At 43.4% G+C, this 19,651-nt stretch overlaps 3 protein-coding genes and 6 non-coding genes across 12 annotated transcripts in view; 2 read left to right on the forward strand and 7 right to left on the reverse strand.

The window, feature by feature from the left end:
• hltf (helicase-like transcription factor) overlaps nucleotides 1–3,207 on the reverse strand; it is a 22,920-nt gene extending 19,713 nt beyond the window's left edge. The window contains exons 1-6 of one of the 4 annotated variants that reach the window (XM_089003836.1): nucleotides 3,139–3,207; nucleotides 2,378–2,577; nucleotides 1,378–1,544; nucleotides 505–629; nucleotides 336–418; nucleotides 196–267 (exon numbers count right to left, since the gene is read on the reverse strand). In XM_089003836.1, the coding sequence (XP_088859962.1) occupies nucleotides 196–267; nucleotides 336–418; nucleotides 505–629; nucleotides 1,378–1,544; nucleotides 2,378–2,572 (642 nt within the window). In that variant the 5' untranslated portion in view covers nucleotides 2,573–2,577; nucleotides 3,139–3,207. Of the gene's footprint in view, nucleotides 1–195; nucleotides 268–335; nucleotides 419–504; nucleotides 630–1,377; nucleotides 1,545–2,377; nucleotides 2,578–2,686; nucleotides 3,105–3,138 lie in introns of those variants that run through there. The other 3 variants (XM_089003838.1, XM_089003835.1, XM_089003839.1) reach the window with 3 other exon arrangements.
• A 62-nt stretch (nucleotides 3,208–3,269) lies between these two features.
• On the forward strand, nucleotides 3,270–13,779 carry LOC148893225 (serine/threonine-protein kinase PAK 2-like). Its single transcript, XM_089003843.1, has 15 exons — nucleotides 3,270–3,498; nucleotides 5,817–6,010; nucleotides 6,126–6,232; nucleotides 6,340–6,487; nucleotides 6,582–6,598; nucleotides 6,676–6,786; nucleotides 7,919–8,042; nucleotides 8,118–8,181; nucleotides 8,682–8,730; nucleotides 8,866–8,978; nucleotides 9,133–9,250; nucleotides 9,335–9,434; nucleotides 9,512–9,708; nucleotides 11,078–11,215; nucleotides 12,160–13,779. Exons 2-15 carry the CDS (start codon nucleotides 5,833–5,835, stop codon nucleotides 12,244–12,246), a joined length of 1,551 nt encoding a protein of 516 aa, XP_088859969.1. The 5' UTR covers nucleotides 3,270–3,498; nucleotides 5,817–5,832; the 3' UTR covers nucleotides 12,247–13,779.
• trnar-ucg (transfer RNA arginine (anticodon UCG)) lies at nucleotides 9,833–9,905 on the reverse strand. The gene has a single exon. It is a non-coding gene; the product is annotated as a tRNA-Arg (tRNA).
• On the reverse strand, nucleotides 10,101–10,173 carry trnar-ucg (transfer RNA arginine (anticodon UCG)). Its single transcript has one exon. It is a non-coding gene; the product is annotated as a tRNA-Arg (tRNA).
• trnar-ucg (transfer RNA arginine (anticodon UCG)) lies at nucleotides 10,324–10,396 on the reverse strand. Its single transcript has one exon. It is a non-coding gene; the product is annotated as a tRNA-Arg (tRNA).
• trnar-ucg (transfer RNA arginine (anticodon UCG)) lies at nucleotides 10,577–10,649 on the reverse strand. Its single transcript has one exon. It is a non-coding gene; the product is annotated as a tRNA-Arg (tRNA).
• trnar-ucg (transfer RNA arginine (anticodon UCG)) lies at nucleotides 10,793–10,865 on the reverse strand. The gene has a single exon. It is a non-coding gene; the product is annotated as a tRNA-Arg (tRNA).
• On the reverse strand, nucleotides 11,932–12,005 carry trnar-ccg (transfer RNA arginine (anticodon CCG)). Its single transcript has one exon. It is a non-coding gene; the product is annotated as a tRNA-Arg (tRNA).
• Nucleotides 13,780–14,141: 362 nt separating the features above from the next.
• On the forward strand, nucleotides 14,142–19,640 carry LOC148893232 (ELAV-like protein 1). The gene is made up of 6 exons (XM_089003846.1): nucleotides 14,142–14,279; nucleotides 15,732–15,912; nucleotides 16,272–16,375; nucleotides 17,508–17,661; nucleotides 17,739–17,964; nucleotides 18,407–19,640. Exons 2-6 carry the CDS (start codon nucleotides 15,750–15,752, stop codon nucleotides 18,729–18,731), a joined length of 972 nt encoding a protein of 323 aa, XP_088859972.1. The 5' UTR covers nucleotides 14,142–14,279; nucleotides 15,732–15,749; the 3' UTR covers nucleotides 18,732–19,640.
• The last annotated feature ends 11 nt before the right edge of the window (nucleotides 19,641–19,651 follow it).

The raw sequence follows: 19,651 nt of genomic DNA on the forward strand, positions 1-19,651 counted from the left end.
CTGAAAATGCCCAATTCGCAGCTCATTTTTTTTGCAGATTTTGGAGACTTTAAGTCATTTTTATTGGTGTTTTGCATTTGAATAAAAATATACTGCGTATTTTGGGTATTTGAGATGCTATAAAACGTTTTTCTGATGTCAGTTAGGAAACAAAAAAGTGATGTCGGTTGTCCTTTAACACTGTATGTGCCGTACCTCAGCTGCCTCCTTTTCACCATCTTTACTTTCCAGCAAACCTTCGAAGAGGTTGTCAAAGGCGTTCTTCAACTGAAAGTGTCAAAGAAAAACATATAAAAATGACGGTAGCAGCAACAAACATATGCCATGTAGTTTACCTCCTCTGCCGTGAGCAGGACCGTCGTGCCTTTTTTATTCAAGGCCATCGCAGCTCCCGAGCTACACAACTTCTGATTCGCACCTGAGTTAAGAAAAAAAAACCGCATATTGACATCTCACGCATACAAAGCATCTATTGGTCCAAGAAGTGAGTGCATTGAGCGCCACCTGTGTTGAGTTTGTACCCATAGCGTGCCAAACGTTGAAATACAGCACTCTTGTTTTCCTCCTTTCCCCAGAATGACAAAATCACAGGTATGGAGAATTTGTTCTTTGTCCCAGAGTGCACCGCTCTGACAGAAAAAAAAAATGTGAGTTAATGAAGAGCAATCAAAACAGTACATACAGCAGACCAAAATTCCTTTTTTTCTCTTCGGTATCCCGCATTTCTTTAAACCAAAAAATAAATTACAGTGATTCCTCGGTTTTCGACCATAATCCGTTTCAGAAACCTGTTCGAAAACCGATTTGTTCAAAAACCGAAACAGCACTTTCCATTAAAATCAATGTAAAAAAACTTAATCCGTTCAAAGTCTTGAAAACAACTTAACTATTTCATCGCATAAACCAGATAAAAACTTAATAATAGAGCAAGGTCATGTGTAAAATTCTACAACAACATGTACATAAAAAATCTATCTTTCTGCCACAGACGGGGCGTGTTGGCACCTATCCCAGCTGTCTTTGGGCAAACACAGGGCACACTAACTTTTCCAACCATCCTATGCTTGCTTTCAAATCATACTATTCAGGAGATCTTAACCAAATATGTCAGCATTTTCGCAAAAATAAAACAACAGTATTAATGCGTCGGTCACAATGAGACAATGAGGAAGACGTGACATGTAAGGAAGTGACGTATAAGGAAGCAGAGGGTAGTCGAGTGATGCATTCAGGTGCACTCAGTTTGGTTGAAAACCAAATTTCAGTTGTATACCGGGGCATAAAAAATAGGACATTTTTGGTTGAAAACCGAATGGGATGAGAATCGAGACGTACGAAAACCGAGATTTGACTGTACTTTACAAAGTCCCATCTCACCCTTCAACTTTAGCCAACTTGTGGTCCATGATGTACGCCATGGCTTCAGCCAGCTCCCTCTTGATGTGACCTACTTGGTTGCCGTAGACGTTGGCAACCTTGATGGCGTTGCGGTCGTAGGTGTTATGGGGCTCACGTGCGAGGCCCACCATTTCACCTTGGTTCACCTGTTCAGAGTGATTTTTGTTTCTTTTAAGCCAAAGAATCAAATTCTGAAAACCGATTAATTAACAGATTCAAATATATATGTAATTTAGAGAATCGCTTTAATCAGCGTCCTCTTTTTGGAAACAAAGAGTGATTTGTGCCTATTTTAAAGGGGAAGTTGAGGCCAACTCAAAAATTTAATTTACAATATGCAGCCGCCACAAGTCTTGTTATTTTGATTGTTATATTGGTGGAATATAAATTAAGCACCAATATCTGCCATTATTTATCCATTTTATCTTTTAATTTTATCTATTGCATTACTCTCTTATGTTACAGTGTGTTATATCCCCTCTGTAAAGTGATTTGTTACAGTTAAGCTGTCGTGAAAGCTCAATATAATAGTGTATTGTATCTCAAGCGGTCGCCATTTTGTCTCTTTGTTATGGCTCGGCTGTAATTGGTTCAATCTGGTCATGTGATAACACAAGTCAAGTTGTGATTGGTCAACACCTGAGCCAGCTATTGTGATGTCATTTTCAGTTGACAGCAAGTGGCAAAATGCCCCCCGCCCCTTTGACTTGGCTACCCAAATGGAAGGGACAAGATGAGGAAAAGAAGAAACTGTTTTGTATTCGTTTGACACGCCAGTTGTGTTCCAACTTTCAAGGGTCCATTGCAGTTTCTGAAACCCGTTTAAGAAGGCATATGGCCTGGACTTAACCTTAACGACAGTGGTTAAATGTCTAGCCAAATTTACAAAGCAGGCCATTATGAGAATTGTAATTATCGGAGCAAAGGAGGGGATGTGTTGACCACTTTGATGTCGGGAGGGTTTCGTGTGGATGCTCACCACTCCACTGTAATATTTGTGGCCCACTATGGAGCCCTGCATCTGTCCGAACAGGACGTTGCCGTCTGCGTCCGGCTCGTCAGGGGCAGCGGCTCGGATGGCCTGGGAGAGGCTGCTGTTCTGGTCCAAGCGTTCGGTGAAGTGGTCCACCTCGCTGTACCTGTCCCAACTGAACCAGCTCCGACGGAAAGCCATTCCGCCTGCACACATGTTTACACACATAAATTTTGTCAATGAAGTACGGAGAAATGCAAAGAAGGGTTCCAGCTCGAATTTGGGGGGGATGAACCGTTTCAAGACCGGACTAACCTAGCGGCTATTACTGATGGCGTTCTGCGATTCGCGTACGGCGTCTGGTGGGTAGGTTAGCGCGTCGGGCGCGTTAGCTTCGCACGCCGGTTTTGATACACAGCCTTATTTCGCACGTTTCACAGCGAGTCTGAATCGGCTGGCGACAATAGTGTACGGGGTGTTTGTCATGAACGACTTCCCGACTTTAGTGTCGCCCCTGGCTTACAGTCGACCTTTTGGCCTTCCCAAAGCGCTCTCGACGTGGGTGATGATGGAGGCTGTGTTACAGTGGCGTTTGCCTGCACCCCGTGACGTCAGAGCAAAACATTCCGCCAGCCCAGTATACACTAGGTTAAAATAACTGCACGTTGTATGTTAACAGTTTCATTTAACAACAGCATTAAACGCATTTCCACAATAATTCATTCTTACTTGGCATTTCTAACTGTATTTAATAGTAAAGACTTAACCCAGTTAGCGACGAATGTTGTCTTCTATTTTCCGACGTCGTTGAATGCTACAATCATGTCGATTTCTGCGCAGTTCCGCATTTACTACGGAAGCCGCGACTTCCACATCCCGACGAAATTCCGCTTCCTTTCCACGCAACGGTTTCTTCCTCATTCGAGACTGAGCGAAACGCGAAGGCAGGGAAAAGTTAATGGAAATAGAAGAGCAAAAAACGATCAATAATATCTTCATAACATAACGGAAGCGACAAATCGGCATTTTTTTCCTTTTACCATATTTTGAGGCGAAGATAACGGGGGCTGAGTCTGAGGAGTTCTATTCAGTGCATCCCGTTGATTTTTGCGGTTGACATTGAACCGGTGAGTTTTGAATAGTTATTCAGTCTTTTACGAGTCGTACATTGTGTTTACCAACACCCAAGCAAGGAGTTCCTATCCCGCGACATGTGATTGAATGTTGTTTTTGAAGAATTCATTTTCATTACATTGGCAACATTCACGTGTGTTCTAAACTCCTCAACGTATCTACCAGTCAGTGGTCACAAAAAGCTATAATCATCCATTTGGATCAGAACGACCAAAACCCTCATTTGCTACTTTTTCTTCAGGGGAAAACTTTGATTCCCATCCTATGTATCGGTAATAAACACTACTTAGGAAAGGGAAACAAAGTACGTACAGTGATGAGTTACGGCAGGGTGGTGCATTTGGTGAACACCACTTGATGGATAGGAGCCTGGGACACCTATCAGTCCCTCTTTTTACGCCACTGTACCATATTCAACCAACGTTTCATATAAATAAAGCAGTCATTACGGTGTAATTTATTATTTTTTTAATTTTCATACCATAATGCCCAGCCCTAGACTACAATTTTCACCCTGTGTACTTGGTCCTTCCATTGATTGTTAGTGCGACTTGTACAGTACAGTAACAAAGGGGTGAAAGGGTGAAAAAACAGGATGTGGAGGTGAGTGGCCAGGTGGTATTTATACACTTGAGTTGTGACTGGAGCAGTCGCAAGAGTCAAGTCGTCATGTGTGGGTGTGTTTGTCTCAATCTGTTGGACGCGAGTGTACGGGCGTCATTGCACCCTCCAGGAAGTCCTCCACACCATTTCCTTCTGCAGAAGTCCAACAAAGACACCGTGCTGGTTACTTCCTGTAAACAGCTTGGTGTTTTGTGTATCAATGTGATTGGCGCTGGGAAATAGTCAAAAAATAGGACAACAATGAATCATATTCTAACATAATCAAAATACTTGTGGGTTTCCAAATCGGTCAACTAATAAAATAGTTAGTCCAGCCTGTAAGTGACTGACTCCCACAAGATGGCGTAGTTGCCACAAGATGGCGTCAAATCACTTACTATTACTAAATGAAACGATGGCCTGAAAGGGAGTCAAAGTAAAAAAAAGTCAGTCAGCTTTATTGTCAAATATGCTAATATGCATGACATACACCACAGATGAAATTAATGTCCTCTCGGACCCAGCGTGCAAGGCACTAATAACGTGGCTAAAAAAGACATACAATTGACAACAGACAATACATGTAATTTGTGAATGTAAAGTGAGGTAGTGTCGTATGTAAAGTGACGTAATGTAGTAATGCAAAAACAAACAACAAGAAAGGGTTGAAGTGGTTGAAGTGAGGTCTTGCAGGAAAAAAAATTAAAAAGAAAAAATAGAGTTCAGCATGATAGTACAGCGTGTAGCGTGTCCTCAGAGTTCGGTGAGTGTGGCAGTGGGAAGGGGCATGGTGGGCAGGGCTGGGTGGGAGTTGAAATGAAGCTCCTCCCTTCAGTTTAACATGTGTGTTTTTGGCACCAAGATGCTACCAGAAGGTACCATGGTAATATTTTGTATGAAACAGATTCATGTCAATGTAAATTCTTTTACCAAAGTGGATATATCATCGAATTGCTTCTGACTCCGTTTTTGTAAAGTGGCTCCCCTCTGTCAAGAAAGTGCACCATCAGCTCATTTTTAACCATCATCCCCGACTCAAATCATTCATCCTACCAAATCACTCTGTGTGCGCCCCGGAGCGATGAAATTCTATCCTGAACGGGGCAAGTACACACTTGCCCCATGTACTGTCGCTGTGGAATGAGGCGGCCAGCTCAGACCTGCCTCGCAGAAGGCGTTAAAGTAGAGAGGCTGGCATGAGCCAGGGCGCTCAGTGGTAGCTAAACGCAGCAAAGAAAAAGGGAGGCAAAACTAACACTAACACTCGGGTCTTCTGTAAGACGCAGAAGAGGCATCAGAAGGTTAGTGCCTGGTCGCCATTGTCAACGATGAAATTAATAATATCGGTTGAGGGGGTTGCTTTGCATGTCTGTTTTGGCTTGGTGAAGTTGAATGGAACGTGACGATATTTCCGGATAACTGCAGAAAAAAAAATCTTGCGTGGTGTGTTGGTCATTGGGACATTCATTCTAGGGATCTGCAAATTTGGACACACGTTCTGGTGTTTACATTTTGAGGTGTAATCGTGGATCTCATCAAGTGAACTAGAAATGCCTATCTTGCAAAGCTTTTCTTTCAACGGAAAGATCTCTTCACAGTTGTTAGTAAAAGACAGAAAATAAACAAATGCAATTTGAATTAAAAATAATAATGAACAAATACATGTTGAGCATGTGCAATTCATCTCGCCGTCTATTTTTCTGCCCAGGTTCAAGCGCGTGTAGATGTGCGACAGCGGATTGTGCGAGGACAAGCCCCCCGCCCCCCCTGTCAGGATGAGTAGCCAAGGAGGAGGAGCCAAGGACCCCCAGTCGACCAATCATAACTCTCGGCCGCTTCCATCCGTGCCGGAGGAACGCAAATCCAGAAACAAGATCATCTCTATTTTTGCCTCGGAGAAAGGTCTCACACACACACACACACACACACACACACACACACACACACACACACACACACACCTACCGTAAAGTCACAGCCGCAGTGAATCAGTTATGATGGACATGTTGCCTTGCAGGAGGTCGAAAGAAGGACCGAGACAAGGATAGGCCGGAGATCTCCTCGCCGTCTGACTTTGAACACACCATCCACGTGGGCTTTGACGCCGTCACCGGCGAGTTCACGGTAAACACACAACATAAACATTTTTGGGGCAAGGGCAAAAGGTCACGGTTTTTAACCCAGGAATGGGTTTCATGACTCCAGTCCCTCGTTTTCCGATCTCTCTCCAGGGCATGCCGGAGCAATGGGCCCGGCTCCTCCAGACCTCCAACATCAGCAAATCTGAACAGAAGCAGAATCCCCAAGCGGTTTTGGATATCCTCAAGTTCTACGACTCCACCAGCGGGAAGCAGAAGTACCTCAGCTTCTCAGCCTCAGGTCAGTTTTCTCGCCTTCCTCCATCCGCCATAACATCACACATTTGCGAGCGAGAATTGTTATTTTTTGGTCTCGTTCCAACACCCCCGCGCAGATAAAGATTCACCATCGGTGAGCGCCCGCCGCCTATCCATCATTTTAAAATACTACACTCCCATCATGAACTCATACCTACTCCTGGTGTGCAGATCAAGCAGGTCACCAGCGGCCCCTCGCCGGGCGGTAAAGATGGCGACGACGACGATGACGACGACGCGCCTCCGCCCGTGGTGGCGCCAAGGCCAGAACACACCAAATCCGTGAGTGGTTCGAAAAAAGCAGCGGAACAGACCAAATGCACTCTCAAGTGTCATCAATGTTGAATTACAGTAGCGTAGTGGGTATAAATGTTCATGAAAAATAACGGAAAAAACACTACGCCTAAATAGAGTAAAGTTGTACCAAAACGCTAAATAGATGCCATGGTTAGGATTTGGAATACTTTTGAATGTAGGATTCATGTTTTGGTTTCAAGCTAGTTTAGCATTTTAAAGGACAACCGACGTCACTTTTTTGTTTCCTAACTGACATCAGAAAAACGTTTTATAGCATCTAAAATACCCAAAACACGCAGTATGATATTTTTATTCAAATGCAAAACACCAATAAAAATGTCTTAAAGTGTCCAAAATCTGCAAAAAATTGAGCTGCGAATTGGGCATTTTCAGAAAGTCCCGCCCCCAGTTCGTGACGTCAAGACGTCTTGCATTGCTGGAGAATCAAAACAATGGCTTCAGATTCGAAGAATATGCTTTCTTGTTCCACATCCAGTTATGAATATGATTCAAATACTTCAGAAGAGGAAAGCATACATGTTTGCAATTGATTAAAGAATTTATTCTGTGCCATTTTGAGGCGACATTGGAGGGAAATGTCTCACACACAAAAAAGAGGCACAAAATGGTGACCTCCTGTGGCCACCTCAGTTTCCACAGGCTGATAAATTCCTTACATGGAGCTTGGTCGCCCTCTTCTGGCTCTTTTTGGTGCAACACAAGGTTTTCAGACCAATGTGTCCTTTTTTCGGTCAGGGGCGTTCCTTCAGTGACGTCACGTACGGACTCGTCACCAACTCAAAAACAAGACTTCCGGAATATTCAGCGCGAGTCTTAAAACATAAAATATAGCTACATGCGGTGGAATCTTTGTAAAAAACGCTCAGTAGAAGTCATTTGAAGCCATTTTACAAATTATGGACACAACTTGTCCGGAGACGTCGGTTGTCCTTTAAAGGATCATCGCATTAATTCCGGGTTAGATTTTTAGAGAAAGATTTCTACTAAATATTGTGGATGGTGGACTGGAATTCTCGCTTACGGGTGACCGGTTTGACCTTGACAGAGGTCTTAGCTCATTTCCCTGCTGATAAGTCATCCCTTGGTCATCGCTCAGGTTTACACACGGTCAGTGATCGACCCTCTCCCGCCTCCTGAGGGCGACGCAGCCTCCAAATCGGCCGACAGGCAGAAGAAGAAAGGTGGCAAAATGACAGACGAGGAAATCATGGAGAAACTCAGTAAGACAGTCTGCATGTTAGTGAAATGACCAGGGGAAAAAAAACTAATTGAGTTTCGTGTTTGTTGTCCTTCAGGAACGATCGTTAGCATCGGAGATCCCAAGAAGAAATACACTCGATACGAGAAGATCGGACAAGGGTGAGGACATGACTGTCTGGAGTTCATATGGAACCAAGTTTGTGTTTGGGATCCTCGATGAGGTTCTCGAGCTACAGTTTGGGCCTCAAACCATGTCTGGGTTTTGAATCCATATTAGCGCCTCAAACTAGCTTTTCAAATTAGGGTTTCAACCAAGTTTCAGGGTTTTAAATTTGTCTTTCAAGCCTGGATTATGATTTAGAGTCAGTTTGCTATTCTGAGATAAGGCTTCGAGATAGGCTTAGGTCTCAGTAAAGGCCCTAATTGTCGCAAAGCTCACCGCTACTGCATCAAATGTCTGCATTGGAGTGTCCAGAACCAATTACAGGGTTCTATTTTTAAATGAGGGTTTCAACATATGAAATTAAATTTCTGATTGAATCCCAGGTTAGGGTTTCGGGTCAGGATTTTCGAGCTGAGGCTTTAAATTAGGGTTTCATTGCGACGTGTTTTGAAATCACCATTGACCATTTGAATCTGTTGCTCTTCTGTACCTACAGAGCATCTGGAACCGTCTACACGGCCATCGATGTTGCCACCGGGCAGGAGGTATGCAACTGCAATACTCTATTGTTTTTTTTTCGGGGTGACAACACTTGAATTTACTCATTTTAATGCCTGCCTGACAGCGCCGATACAATTTTTCATGTATTCCAAGTATCAAAGTCTGTACTTGCCGCGTAGGTGGCCATCAAGCAGATCAACTTGCAGAAGCAGCCTAAGAAAGAACTGATCATCAACGAGATCTTGGTCATGAAGGAGATGAAGAATCCCAACATTGTCAACTTTGTCGACAGGTACAAAGAAGCAGCACCAACGAACCAACCTGGATTTAGGCATCCAAGATTAGGGTTTCAAATTAGCGTTTCAATTTTGGCTTTTTAATTAGGATTCCAAGTCTGGGTTAAGGTTTTGAATCAACGCACCAAGAGTGTGCATTTCGTGTTGCAGTTTCCTGGTTGGCGAGGAGCTCTTTGTGGTGATGGAATACCTGGCCGGTGGCTCCTTGACCGACGTGGTGACGGAGACGTGCATGGACGAGGCCCAGATCGCGGCTGTCTGCAGAGAGGTTTTACACTCTTTTCACTTCGGACTCGCTTCCAGTCGAGAGCCAATACGGATGCCGGGAAATATGCCATTTGTTTGCATCCAGGTCCTGCAAGCACTGGAGTTTCTTCACGCCAACCAGGTCATCCATCGAGACATCAAGAGTGACAATGTACTGCTAGGAATGGATGGATCGGTTAAACTCAGTAAGCATGAAAATGAAGACAATTCCAAATGAAGACACATCCCGACACCCTCAACGTCTTTGTGTCCGCCTTTGCAGCCGACTTTGGCTTCTGCGCTCAAATCACGCCGGAGCAGAGCAAGCGCAGCACCATGGTGGGCACTCCGTATTGGATGGCCCCAGAGGTGGTCACCAGGAAGGCCTACGGGCCCAAAGTGGACATTTGGTCCCTGGGCATCATGGCCATCGAGATGGTGGAGGGAGAGCCACCCTATCTCAACGAGAACCCTCTCAGGGTGGGTACAGTCAATAGACCGGTTGGTCTTGGATTCTCAAAGATATTTGATACAATAATATTCGATCTCTGACAATTTTGCAATCCATTCTCAATATAACAAATTTGACAGTGCACACGTTATCTGACCATGAAGGGACTCGAACCCTCAATCTTCTGATCCGAAGTCAGACGCCTTATCCATTAGGCCACACGGTCACAGTTCTTCAATACCACTATTGGTGTTCTGGAAAGGACTGATCAATTGGCAATCCAAAAAATAGATTTAAAGATAATTTGTTCAATGGGCTCTCACAGGATTTTCCGATCAAAAATTGTTCCTGCCATCCATCCAAGTGTGACTCTAACTTTTCAGTGCCTGAGGTAGGGCATTAATCCCATAAAGAAATTATCCAACCATGAAGGGACTCGAACCCTCAATCTTCTGATCCGAAGTCAGACGCCTTATCCATTAGGCCACATGGTCATCATTCGTCACTGCTACAATCTGTGTTCTGGAAGGGACTAATCAATCTCAAAAGGGATCTCAAAAGATTTGACCAATTAAGGAATGTTCCCACCATTCATTCAAGCATTACTTGACCTTACCAGCACCTTACACATCAATCGCATTATCCAACCATGAAGGGACTCGAACCCTCAATCTTCTGATCCGAAGTCAGACGCCTTATCCATTAGGCCACACGGTCACAGTGCTTCAGTGCCACAATTGGTGTTCTGGAAGGGTCTGATGAATTGGCAGCTAAAATAAATGGACTTTGGGGCAACTTGTTTCATGGGAAGTCAGAGGAAGTTCTGAGCCAAAGATCTTCCCAACATTCACCCAAATATTAGTGCACCTCATCGGTGAAACTCATCGACTCAAGAACCAACCATGAAGGGACTCGAACCCTCAATCTTCTGATCCGAAGTCAGACGCCTTATCCATTAGGCCACAAGGTCACGATTCATCGGTGCCAAAAGATTGGCTTGGGGTGAATTTGCTGACGGGCACTTCCAATCAAAAATTGTTCCTGCAATTTTTTCAAAGATTAATTCACCTTATCAGGCCCTTAAGAAGCACTTACGCATTGATTTTAAAGGTACAACCATGAAGGGACTCGAACCCTCAATCTTCTGATCCGAAGTCAGACACCTTATCCATTAGGCCACATGGTCTCGATGGCTCATGCACTCTTTTGCACTCTTACACAGTTCCCACTGATCACACAAAAAGTGTTCATGCTAATGAAGAAAACACCTGAATTGCAATTTCCGCTAACAACCCAGGCCGAACCGAGTTCCTCCCTAACTAACAAAGAATATGCAGCCTAGTATTCCATCGACATCATTCCAATTTTCCCTCACACAATGCTATGTTTGTCTTTTAGGCATTATATTTGATCGCCACCAACGGCACTCCGGAGCTGCAAAGTCCAGAGAAGCTGTCCCCAGTCTTCAGATCCTTCCTGTCGCGATGTTTGGAGATGGACGTGGAAAAGCGAGGGTCAGGCCGAGAACTGTTGCAGGTACCCCTAACGCACACCCGTGTCTCCAAAAAATGTGTTCTGCTCATTCAAGCCATCGCGTGTACTTTTCCCATTGGCCCAGATTAAAAATTTAAAACTGCAAATTATGACATTTGTCAATTGCTTCTTCCCATTGCAATTTCAGCATCTTCCCATTCTCCACATTTTCAAAATAAAAGCTGGAAAATTCGCCTTTTTTGACAATGCTAGTATCAGGAAGAAAATTGGGTGGGGGGGCATTGCTTTGTCAATGTCAAACTATTGTGACAATTATCATATGAATCTTCAATTGTTGTTGTCAGTGTTTGAAATACAACTTTAAAACTTACGTACGCGTACAACTTTAAAAACGTCTCAGCCCAGCTGGCCGACAACTTCTTCAGGAAAAAAAAAAAAAGATTGTTTTTATATATATAAGCCATGTGGACTACTCTTTCTAAGCGCCTTTCCAAACTTTCAAGTACGTTTTACAGTCACGGTACAGTCCGATGCACGAAACAGGCTTCTGATTGGCTGTCATGTCGAGTATGCAAATTGCCAAATGAACGTTCGTTTGGCAATGTTTTATTTGCGAGTTGTGAAAAATGGGGCAGGCAACTTTTCAGAATTGTCTGCCCTAGTGCCTGCTAACTTTTTGTCGTGAGTTTCAGACACTGTTGTTATACTTTCCTGTATTTTTTGGGTGAGGAATAGATAATTCCCAAATTAGTAAAATTCAACCACGAAGGGACTCGAACCCTCAATCTTCTGATCCGGAGTCAGACGCCTTAACCCATTAGGCCACGTGGTCACTGCATCCGCCAGTTAAATTAAAATCTAACAAATTAGACAAAGCCTCTATTTTCTATCTCCATTTATATGCTGCGTAGTGCACTATATAATATGGATTGATTGATTTCAGTCCTCCACATACCTATTTTTATGTCTTTTTTATTTGTCCGCAGCATCCTTTCCTGAAGCTGGCTAAGCCCCTTTCTAGTCTGACTCCTCTCATCCTGGCTGCCAAGGAGGCCATGAGGAGCAACCGCTAACTATCGAAGAGGGTACTTTCCCTAAAAACCCAGAGTCAGTGTTTTTTTTTTCTTTTCTTCATCTCAGTGCCTTATTGTGCAATTTTAACTGGTTAAAGGAATTATAAACATCAAGACAATCAAAGCATTTTCAACGCATTCGCTGTACTGAAACCCAAATACTCTCTATAGTTGTGTAGTGGTGAATAGAAACCAAAGAATGCTATTCTGGTGCTAAGTAAGATCTCCTGAACTGGAATTTTCATTTTTTTTAAACAAATGTTTGTACTGCTTTGTTTTGCTGATTCAAACACATTTCTGTCTACTACCAACAAGAAATGTGTTTTTCCTCACAATTTCATCTGCTCAAAAGTTTACTTTGTCCTACAATTTGTCCTTGTTTGTGAAACTTCTTTTATGTCTTATAGGACAGACAACAACAAAAATTCCAAATACTTCTTCTACGTGTAAATCAATAATATGTAGTGCCCATTTACCCAAATATTGATAATTAAAGGACAACCGACGTCTCCGCCGGACAAGTGTCCATAATTTGAAAATAACTTCTACTGAGCGTATTTGACAAAAATTCCACCGCGTATAGCTATATTTTACGTTTTAAGACTTGCGCTGAATATTCCGGAAGTCTTGTTTTTGAGTTGGTGACGAGTCCTCACGTCACGTCACTGAAGGAACGCCCCTGACTGAGAAAGAACACATTGCAGCAGTCCTTTCGTCACGTCAATGCATTTCGCGGTACTTTGTTTGGTCTAAAAATTTCATGTAGATCCGTGTTGATGGCGAAATGAGAAGGAAAACACATAAATAACGCGATGGTGAATCCTTGTGTGTTGTGACAAACATTTTGAGCCCATTGAGCTCATGTATTATTATTACACACGGAGCTTTGTCGCCGTCTTCTGCCTGTTTTGGGTGTGACATTTCCCCCCCTCATTGCCTCAAAATGACACGGAATAAATTATTTAATCAATTGCAAACATGTATGCTTTCCTCTTCAGAACTATTTGAATCATATTCATCACTGGATGAGTAACCAAATCAGAACTCTCTGTCGCCATTGTTTTGATTCTGGAGCAAGGCAAGGGGGCGGGACCTTCTCAAACTGGCCACTTCCGGTTTCAATTTTTTGCAGTTCCAGCACACTTTAAGTCATTTTTATTGGTGTTTTGCATTTTACTAAAAATATCATACTGCGTGTTTTGGGTATTTTAGATGCTATAAAATATTTTTCTGATGTCAGTTCGGAAACAAAAAAAGTGATGTCGGTTGTCCTTTAAACAGATGGTGGTAAAGTATTTTCCATTGTTTTGATGGAAATGTATCCCTTGTCAGTTTAGGCAATCACTGGTCAGATTTAAATGTATATTTGAAATGTTTGTTTGCATAATGCGGCATGGTGACCTACTGTGTTTACATATGATGTGGCCAAGGACCAAAGCAGATTGATTGTGAAATGTTGTAATTTAAAACCAAATGTTTTTAATACAAAAAGTGACTTGAGTGGAATAAAGCAATTGGTAAATTATGTGTCAATACCGTGTGGACTCTTGTTATTGACGTTTGTCAGGTGAATAAGCAAGAATAAGCAAGATTTTTTTCTTTAAATATGTGTTTTGATTTATGTCTTTGACTTTACTTGTTTGACAAAATCTTGTAATTTATCCCTACCCACTCCCCCAAAAAATAATAATTTGAAAGAACGCAAAATTGCTTCGATAAGATTTTCAGTTGGGCAGTTCAACAAAATATTTTTATGTGAAAAATATTAGCAAAGAAATAGAGAGTTAAAAAAAAACTTATTTCTGAGCAAATAACTTGCTCGCTTTGTTGTGGTCACAAAAATCGGCTAACAAACAAGTTTAACTGAGTAACGTGGGCGTGGCTTAACGCGTCACGCATTCGTGACGTCACCAACTAAAAACTCCCTGACCGCGGGGAAGGAGACGATCGGTCAACACGAACAAATCGATCTTGTTTGGGGGGGTTCAGTCCTATCAAGTAGAACGACCTGACGCCCCCTGTTTATAAAGCTGGTAAGTTCCTAAAATATTCACTCATCCACCGTGAAGGCTTGATTCTCAGTGTGGTTTTTTGTGTTGTGAACGTGTCGTGGCCGTGGAGCGCTTTGGCTAACTCGGCTAATGCTAACGTCGGGCTTTGAGGCCTTGTAGCAGGCCGCTGTGATTTTAAAGCACGGGCGGGAGTGGAGCCAACCGTGCCCGCCTTATGAAAATGGAGTCCCGCTGCTTTGAGTCAGCTAGCCACTCGCGCAAGGAGAAAACGTCCTTTGATACGTTAAAAGTGACTATGTCACGCTTTGAAGGCGTGGTGAGGTGTGTCTATGTTTTCTTTGTGTGTATGGATTTATTTTCCTTGTGTGTGTGGATTTATTTTCTTTCGGTTTAACCCGAACAACGTTGGCCGAGCGGCCTCAAGCGGCGTCGCTAATGCTATTGTGGTTTTAGCTCTTGCACGCCGTGTTCGTTTTTCGACAAATAATAGCGGTGAGCCCCCAAACCACCTAGCAAAAAAAAAAAAACAACAACAAATGACGAATCACGTATATTATTACATTTTCATTTTGCCGTTGAAAGTGATTAAAATCGTGTTCGCCCCCCTTAGAGTGGGTGGTATTAAAAAAAAAAACAATGAACTACTATTACATCGTCTAGTGTTGATTTCAATCGTTTTGAAAATATTAATTTTATCCGTGAATTACAATGACCTGAAATTAAATTATATTAAAGATAAATTAACAGTGATGACATTACACCCACTCCGCCTTATTCAGCTTCTGGGGCAGTGAAGTGTCTTCATGGCAGTTCGTAGAGGACATATTCAATACTTGGATGTAAGTTGTTTTGCTCACTACAAAGTACTATTGTACTGTAAAGGAATCGAAACAGTCATGTTGCCAGTCCTCCGTTTTCCTCAATAGACCTATGTCTGTCCTTGTTGACGACCGGCTTGTCTCGTCAGGCCCAATTGTGTGTCAGCCAACAGCAAATCTATTCACCAAAATCTGTCCAGTGTGCAGATGCGGCGAGAGTTTGCCTTGGACGTTTGTCGTCATCTGAGATACTGGCCATTAGATGAGTGTTGCCTGATTTCAAGTACAAATTGCACATGCAGGGTGGAAAACGGATCAACAAGATCAGCGGCTCCATCTAAACTTTTCCACTGGCGGCATTTAGTTGGCCGCACCAGTGGTAATTTAATCACGCAATTTCAGTTTGTTATTCTGTATGTCATCTTAAATCGATTGATATAAGCCCGCATGGGTTTGATATGTTTTATGTGTGGGTGATTGGCATTGAGGGACTTTTTATGGGTGTGTGTGAAATGTGCGACGGTATTTGGATGCACCTTGCATCTCACCAATAAATGGCAATGTTGAATGTCGCGTTCCCGTCTTATGACTCTTGACGCTCTTCGTTGCCTAACACTCTATTCCGATTCCAACTCTCTGTGCACCCGTTTTCCAGCAGCTGGAGGCATTCAAGATGTCCAACGGTTTCGACATGCCGGGCGAGGAACCAAAGAACGCCAAGACCAACTTGATCGTCAACTACCTGCCGCAGGGGATGTCGCAAGATGACCTGCACAACCTCTTCGGCAGCGCCGGCGAGGTGGAATCGGCCAAGCTGATTCGAGATAAAGTCGGAGGTATGCCCGGGTGGAGCTGGGGGGGTGGATGGGGGGTAACCTAAACAACCAGAGCACAAAAACACCCGAGTTTGGTTGATGAAAATGGCAAGAAGTTAAGTTGAGAAATATAATTTTTTCACTTTTGCTTATCCATTTTGGGGACTGTTTGATTTTATTTATTTGTTTGTTCATTCATTTATTAAGGGGTGGGGTACCAGTGGCCGAAGTTGCTTTATTCTCATGGGCCTTGATGATCTGTGAAACATTTTATTTGTTTGTTGGTTTGTTTGTTTAGACTAGCCACTAACTTTACACGTTGTTTTGTTTGTTTCATTCTATTGTTTTCCTTTTTATTATTTTTTACTTTTTTTTTCTAGGCCACAGTTTAGGGTATGGATTTGTTAACTATGTTAACCCTAGTGATGCAGAAAGAGCTATCGAATCACTGAATGGACTAAGGCTACATTCCAAAACTATCAAGGTAACGTGCACATATCAGGTGTTTCTACCATTTGTCAAACGATGCCGCCGATGTCTTTTGTCGTGTAACACAGCCTGCGCTGTCCGGCGGGAGGAGGGGGGGGGGGGGCAATGGCGCCATTTGCGTCAGATCGCCGGTTACCACCAGTTCGATTCGTTCTCAAAAACATTGCGCAACAGACAACGAGACCTGGATTTGTTTTAATTCTTTGTGCAAGAGCGAGCGGGAGGCAAGGGGATGGGTGGAATATACACATTTTTATTTTGAAGGAGAGCATTTTGTTCACAACGTCAACCCTTTCAAAGGCCCAATGCTTGATTTTAACTCATTCACTGCTCGATAATGTGCAAAAATATGTCCACTCCAGGGTTTTTGTCATTTTCTGTCAACTTGCAGGACCCACAGAATAGTGAGTTTTGAATAGTGGGCATAAACATTCAATGCAGCGTAAGAAACCTCACACACTTCTGTCAGAAAAAAAATAGTTAATTCCTAAGATATATTGGTCTGCAGTTATCTTAGGTTGAAATGGGGGCAGCTGTCCAAAATGCAATACATACATATTTAGTGATTTATATAGCGCGTTAACAGCTGAAGTTGGAACAAAGTGCTAACATTGAAAAAAAGGGAAATGCTGCCCTCTTGTGGAAAAGAAGAAAGATTGCCAGAGGCCGTGGCCAGCGCTTAATCTGCACTCAAGTATAAAAAAAACCCACACCCGAACAAATTCGGCAATGGCGCACCGTGTCATATCCTCAACACCCGAATAAATTTGGAAATGGCAGTGAATGAGTTAAAATGATATTCTCGTCGACTTGCGTGCCGATCTGTGCATGAGGCGCCTGCATCCAGAGCATGTCATTAGCTGCGCGGAATCTGGCGCTTGGGGAAAAAAAATCATAAATAAGGCTGCTCACCAAAAAAAAAATGACACCGTTGTTTTAAAGTTACGCTTGATTATGGGACTTGGCACTTGAGATCCATAAACTATACACAAGTCAAATATTTGTCAAAGTATATCACATATTTGCTCAAATTTCCACGTGTGAGAGACTGAAATGCTCCCACGCTGGCGCTGACCCCCTTTCCCACCTTTTTTCCCCATTGTGCGACGGCTTGCCTCCCGTCGCAGGTGTCGTACGCGCGACCTAGCTCGGACACCATCAAGGACGCTAACTTATACATCACCAGTCTCCCCAAATCCATGATGCAGAAAGACGTGGAGGAAATGTTCGCGCGCTACGGACGCATCATCAACTCCCGCGTGCTCGTCGACCAATCCACAGGTGAGGACGGCGCCGTCCAAACCTTTTTATCGCTCATTCGCTCACTCCTTCGTCTGTCTGTCCGTCCCCCTTCGCAGGCATGTCGCGAGGCAAGGCCTTCATCCGCTTCGACAAACGCTCCGAAGCCGAGGAGGCGGCCAAAAACATTAACGGTCAAAAGCCGCCGGGGGCTTCCGAGCCCATCACGGTGCGCTTCGCCGCCGACCCAAACATGATGAAAAACACGCAGCTCCTCTCGCAGCTCTACCATAACCAGTCCAGGCGCTTCGCCGGGCCCATGCACCACCAGGCGCAGCGCTTCAGGTGAGTCTGGATTAACTAATTTTTTTAATTAATTTAATTATTATAATTTAATTAACTTGATAATTAATCGACAAAGATGACAAGTAATATCATTTTTGCCTTTATTGTTGCTAGATTTAGTCCGTTTTAATCAAAGGAGGAGTCAAGTCAAAACATTTTTATAATATGCTCCATCTCATCAAAGTGCAGCATTCTGATTCATAACTCTGTTGTGGGATAGGAATTAAGCCGCAAAATATGGTAAAAATAATAAATAATAGGTCATCTCAGTGGGTGGCCATTTTACCACTTCCTTGGGGAGGGATGCGGGGGTCTTCATCCATCCCGCCAGATTCTCTGCCGCTTATTCAAAATTTATTTACAGAATAAATGAAAAAAAGTCCCACCGTGGGTCTGATACCAAGTGCTTTGTTAAGCGCGTCCAATGACATTTTTGCCTCAGATTCTCCCCGATGGGCGTGGACCACGTGAGCAACGTGGGTAACGTGGGCATGCCGGGCAACTCTGCCTCGGGCTGGTGCATCTTCGTCTACAACCTGGGCCTGGACGCCGAAGAGAGCATCCTCTGGCAGCTGTTCGGCCCCTTCGGCGCCGTCACCAACGTCAAGGTGATCCGCGATTTCAACACCAACAAGTGCAAAGGTTTCGGTTTCGTCACCATGACCAATTACGAGGAGGCGGCCATGGCCATCGCCAGTCTGAACGGCTACCGCCTGGGCGACAAGACCCTGCAGGTGTCCTTCAAGACCAGCAAGGCTCATAAGTAGAGGCGAGAGCACACAGGGGCGGGGGGGGGGGGTGCTTGGTTTAACGCATTCGCTCAACACTGCACCTTTTCATCTAAAAAAAACGCTCTGAACTCACCCACATAGCTCATAGTTGGTTTTCACTGTTTTTTTTTTTTAGTTCTTTTTTCTGGCGCATGAGACTTTGGTATCGTTGTTACAGTAATTCCAAACCTTCCGAAACAAACAAACAAAAAAAAAAAAACCGCTACGCGGTAGCGAGAAATTCAGACGGCACACAACATATTTTCTTCCCTGGGGTGTTCTTGGCTTGAAAAGAAACATAATTTCGCCTCGTTTGTTAATCTTCTAAGTCGTGTTTTTGTTTTACCTTCGCTTGTAGACATGGTGGGGGGAGGCTTTGATTGACATCATCTGGGGGATGTCAATGAGAGAGCAAAGTTTTTCCAATTTGGTTTCCCCCACGTCCGAGTTGCTTGACGTGAAACAACAACCCCCTCCTCACTGATTAAAATCTGGGTATCTTTTAATAATTGTTATTGTTATATGTATGGGGATTGGGGGGCGAAAGGTGATGGACCAAACGCAAGGCAATGAATGAGTCAACCCCCCCGCCCCCTGCGAGATGGATGAAAGATACTCCAGAGTTTTATCAGACTGACTGGATGCAACATCTTTTTTTCCCCCCTACCACCTCTTTTCATTTATGTTGTATAATCAATAACTAAGACGTTTTTTTTTTTTTTTTTTAGCAAAGGCGGGCTTGTTTCGTTTGCTTTTTGTTGTTTTAACCATTTTTTAACAAGTGCTCATCTCCACTTTGAAGTGAAACCGATGGCCTTTGTTGATCAGTTCAGTTTTGTTGGTTTGTTTTTGTTTGTTGTTTCACTTTTCAGCTCAAACCATTAAATTTACTTTTGTTTCGCCAAACCTTTGCTTTG

The sequence above is a fragment of the Hippocampus bargibanti genome, linkage group LG09 (assembly GCF_051943395.1).
Source record: "Hippocampus bargibanti isolate YZ-2025 linkage group LG09, ASM5194339v1, whole genome shotgun sequence".
Taxonomy (NCBI): Eukaryota; Metazoa; Chordata; class Actinopteri; order Syngnathiformes; family Syngnathidae; genus Hippocampus; species Hippocampus bargibanti.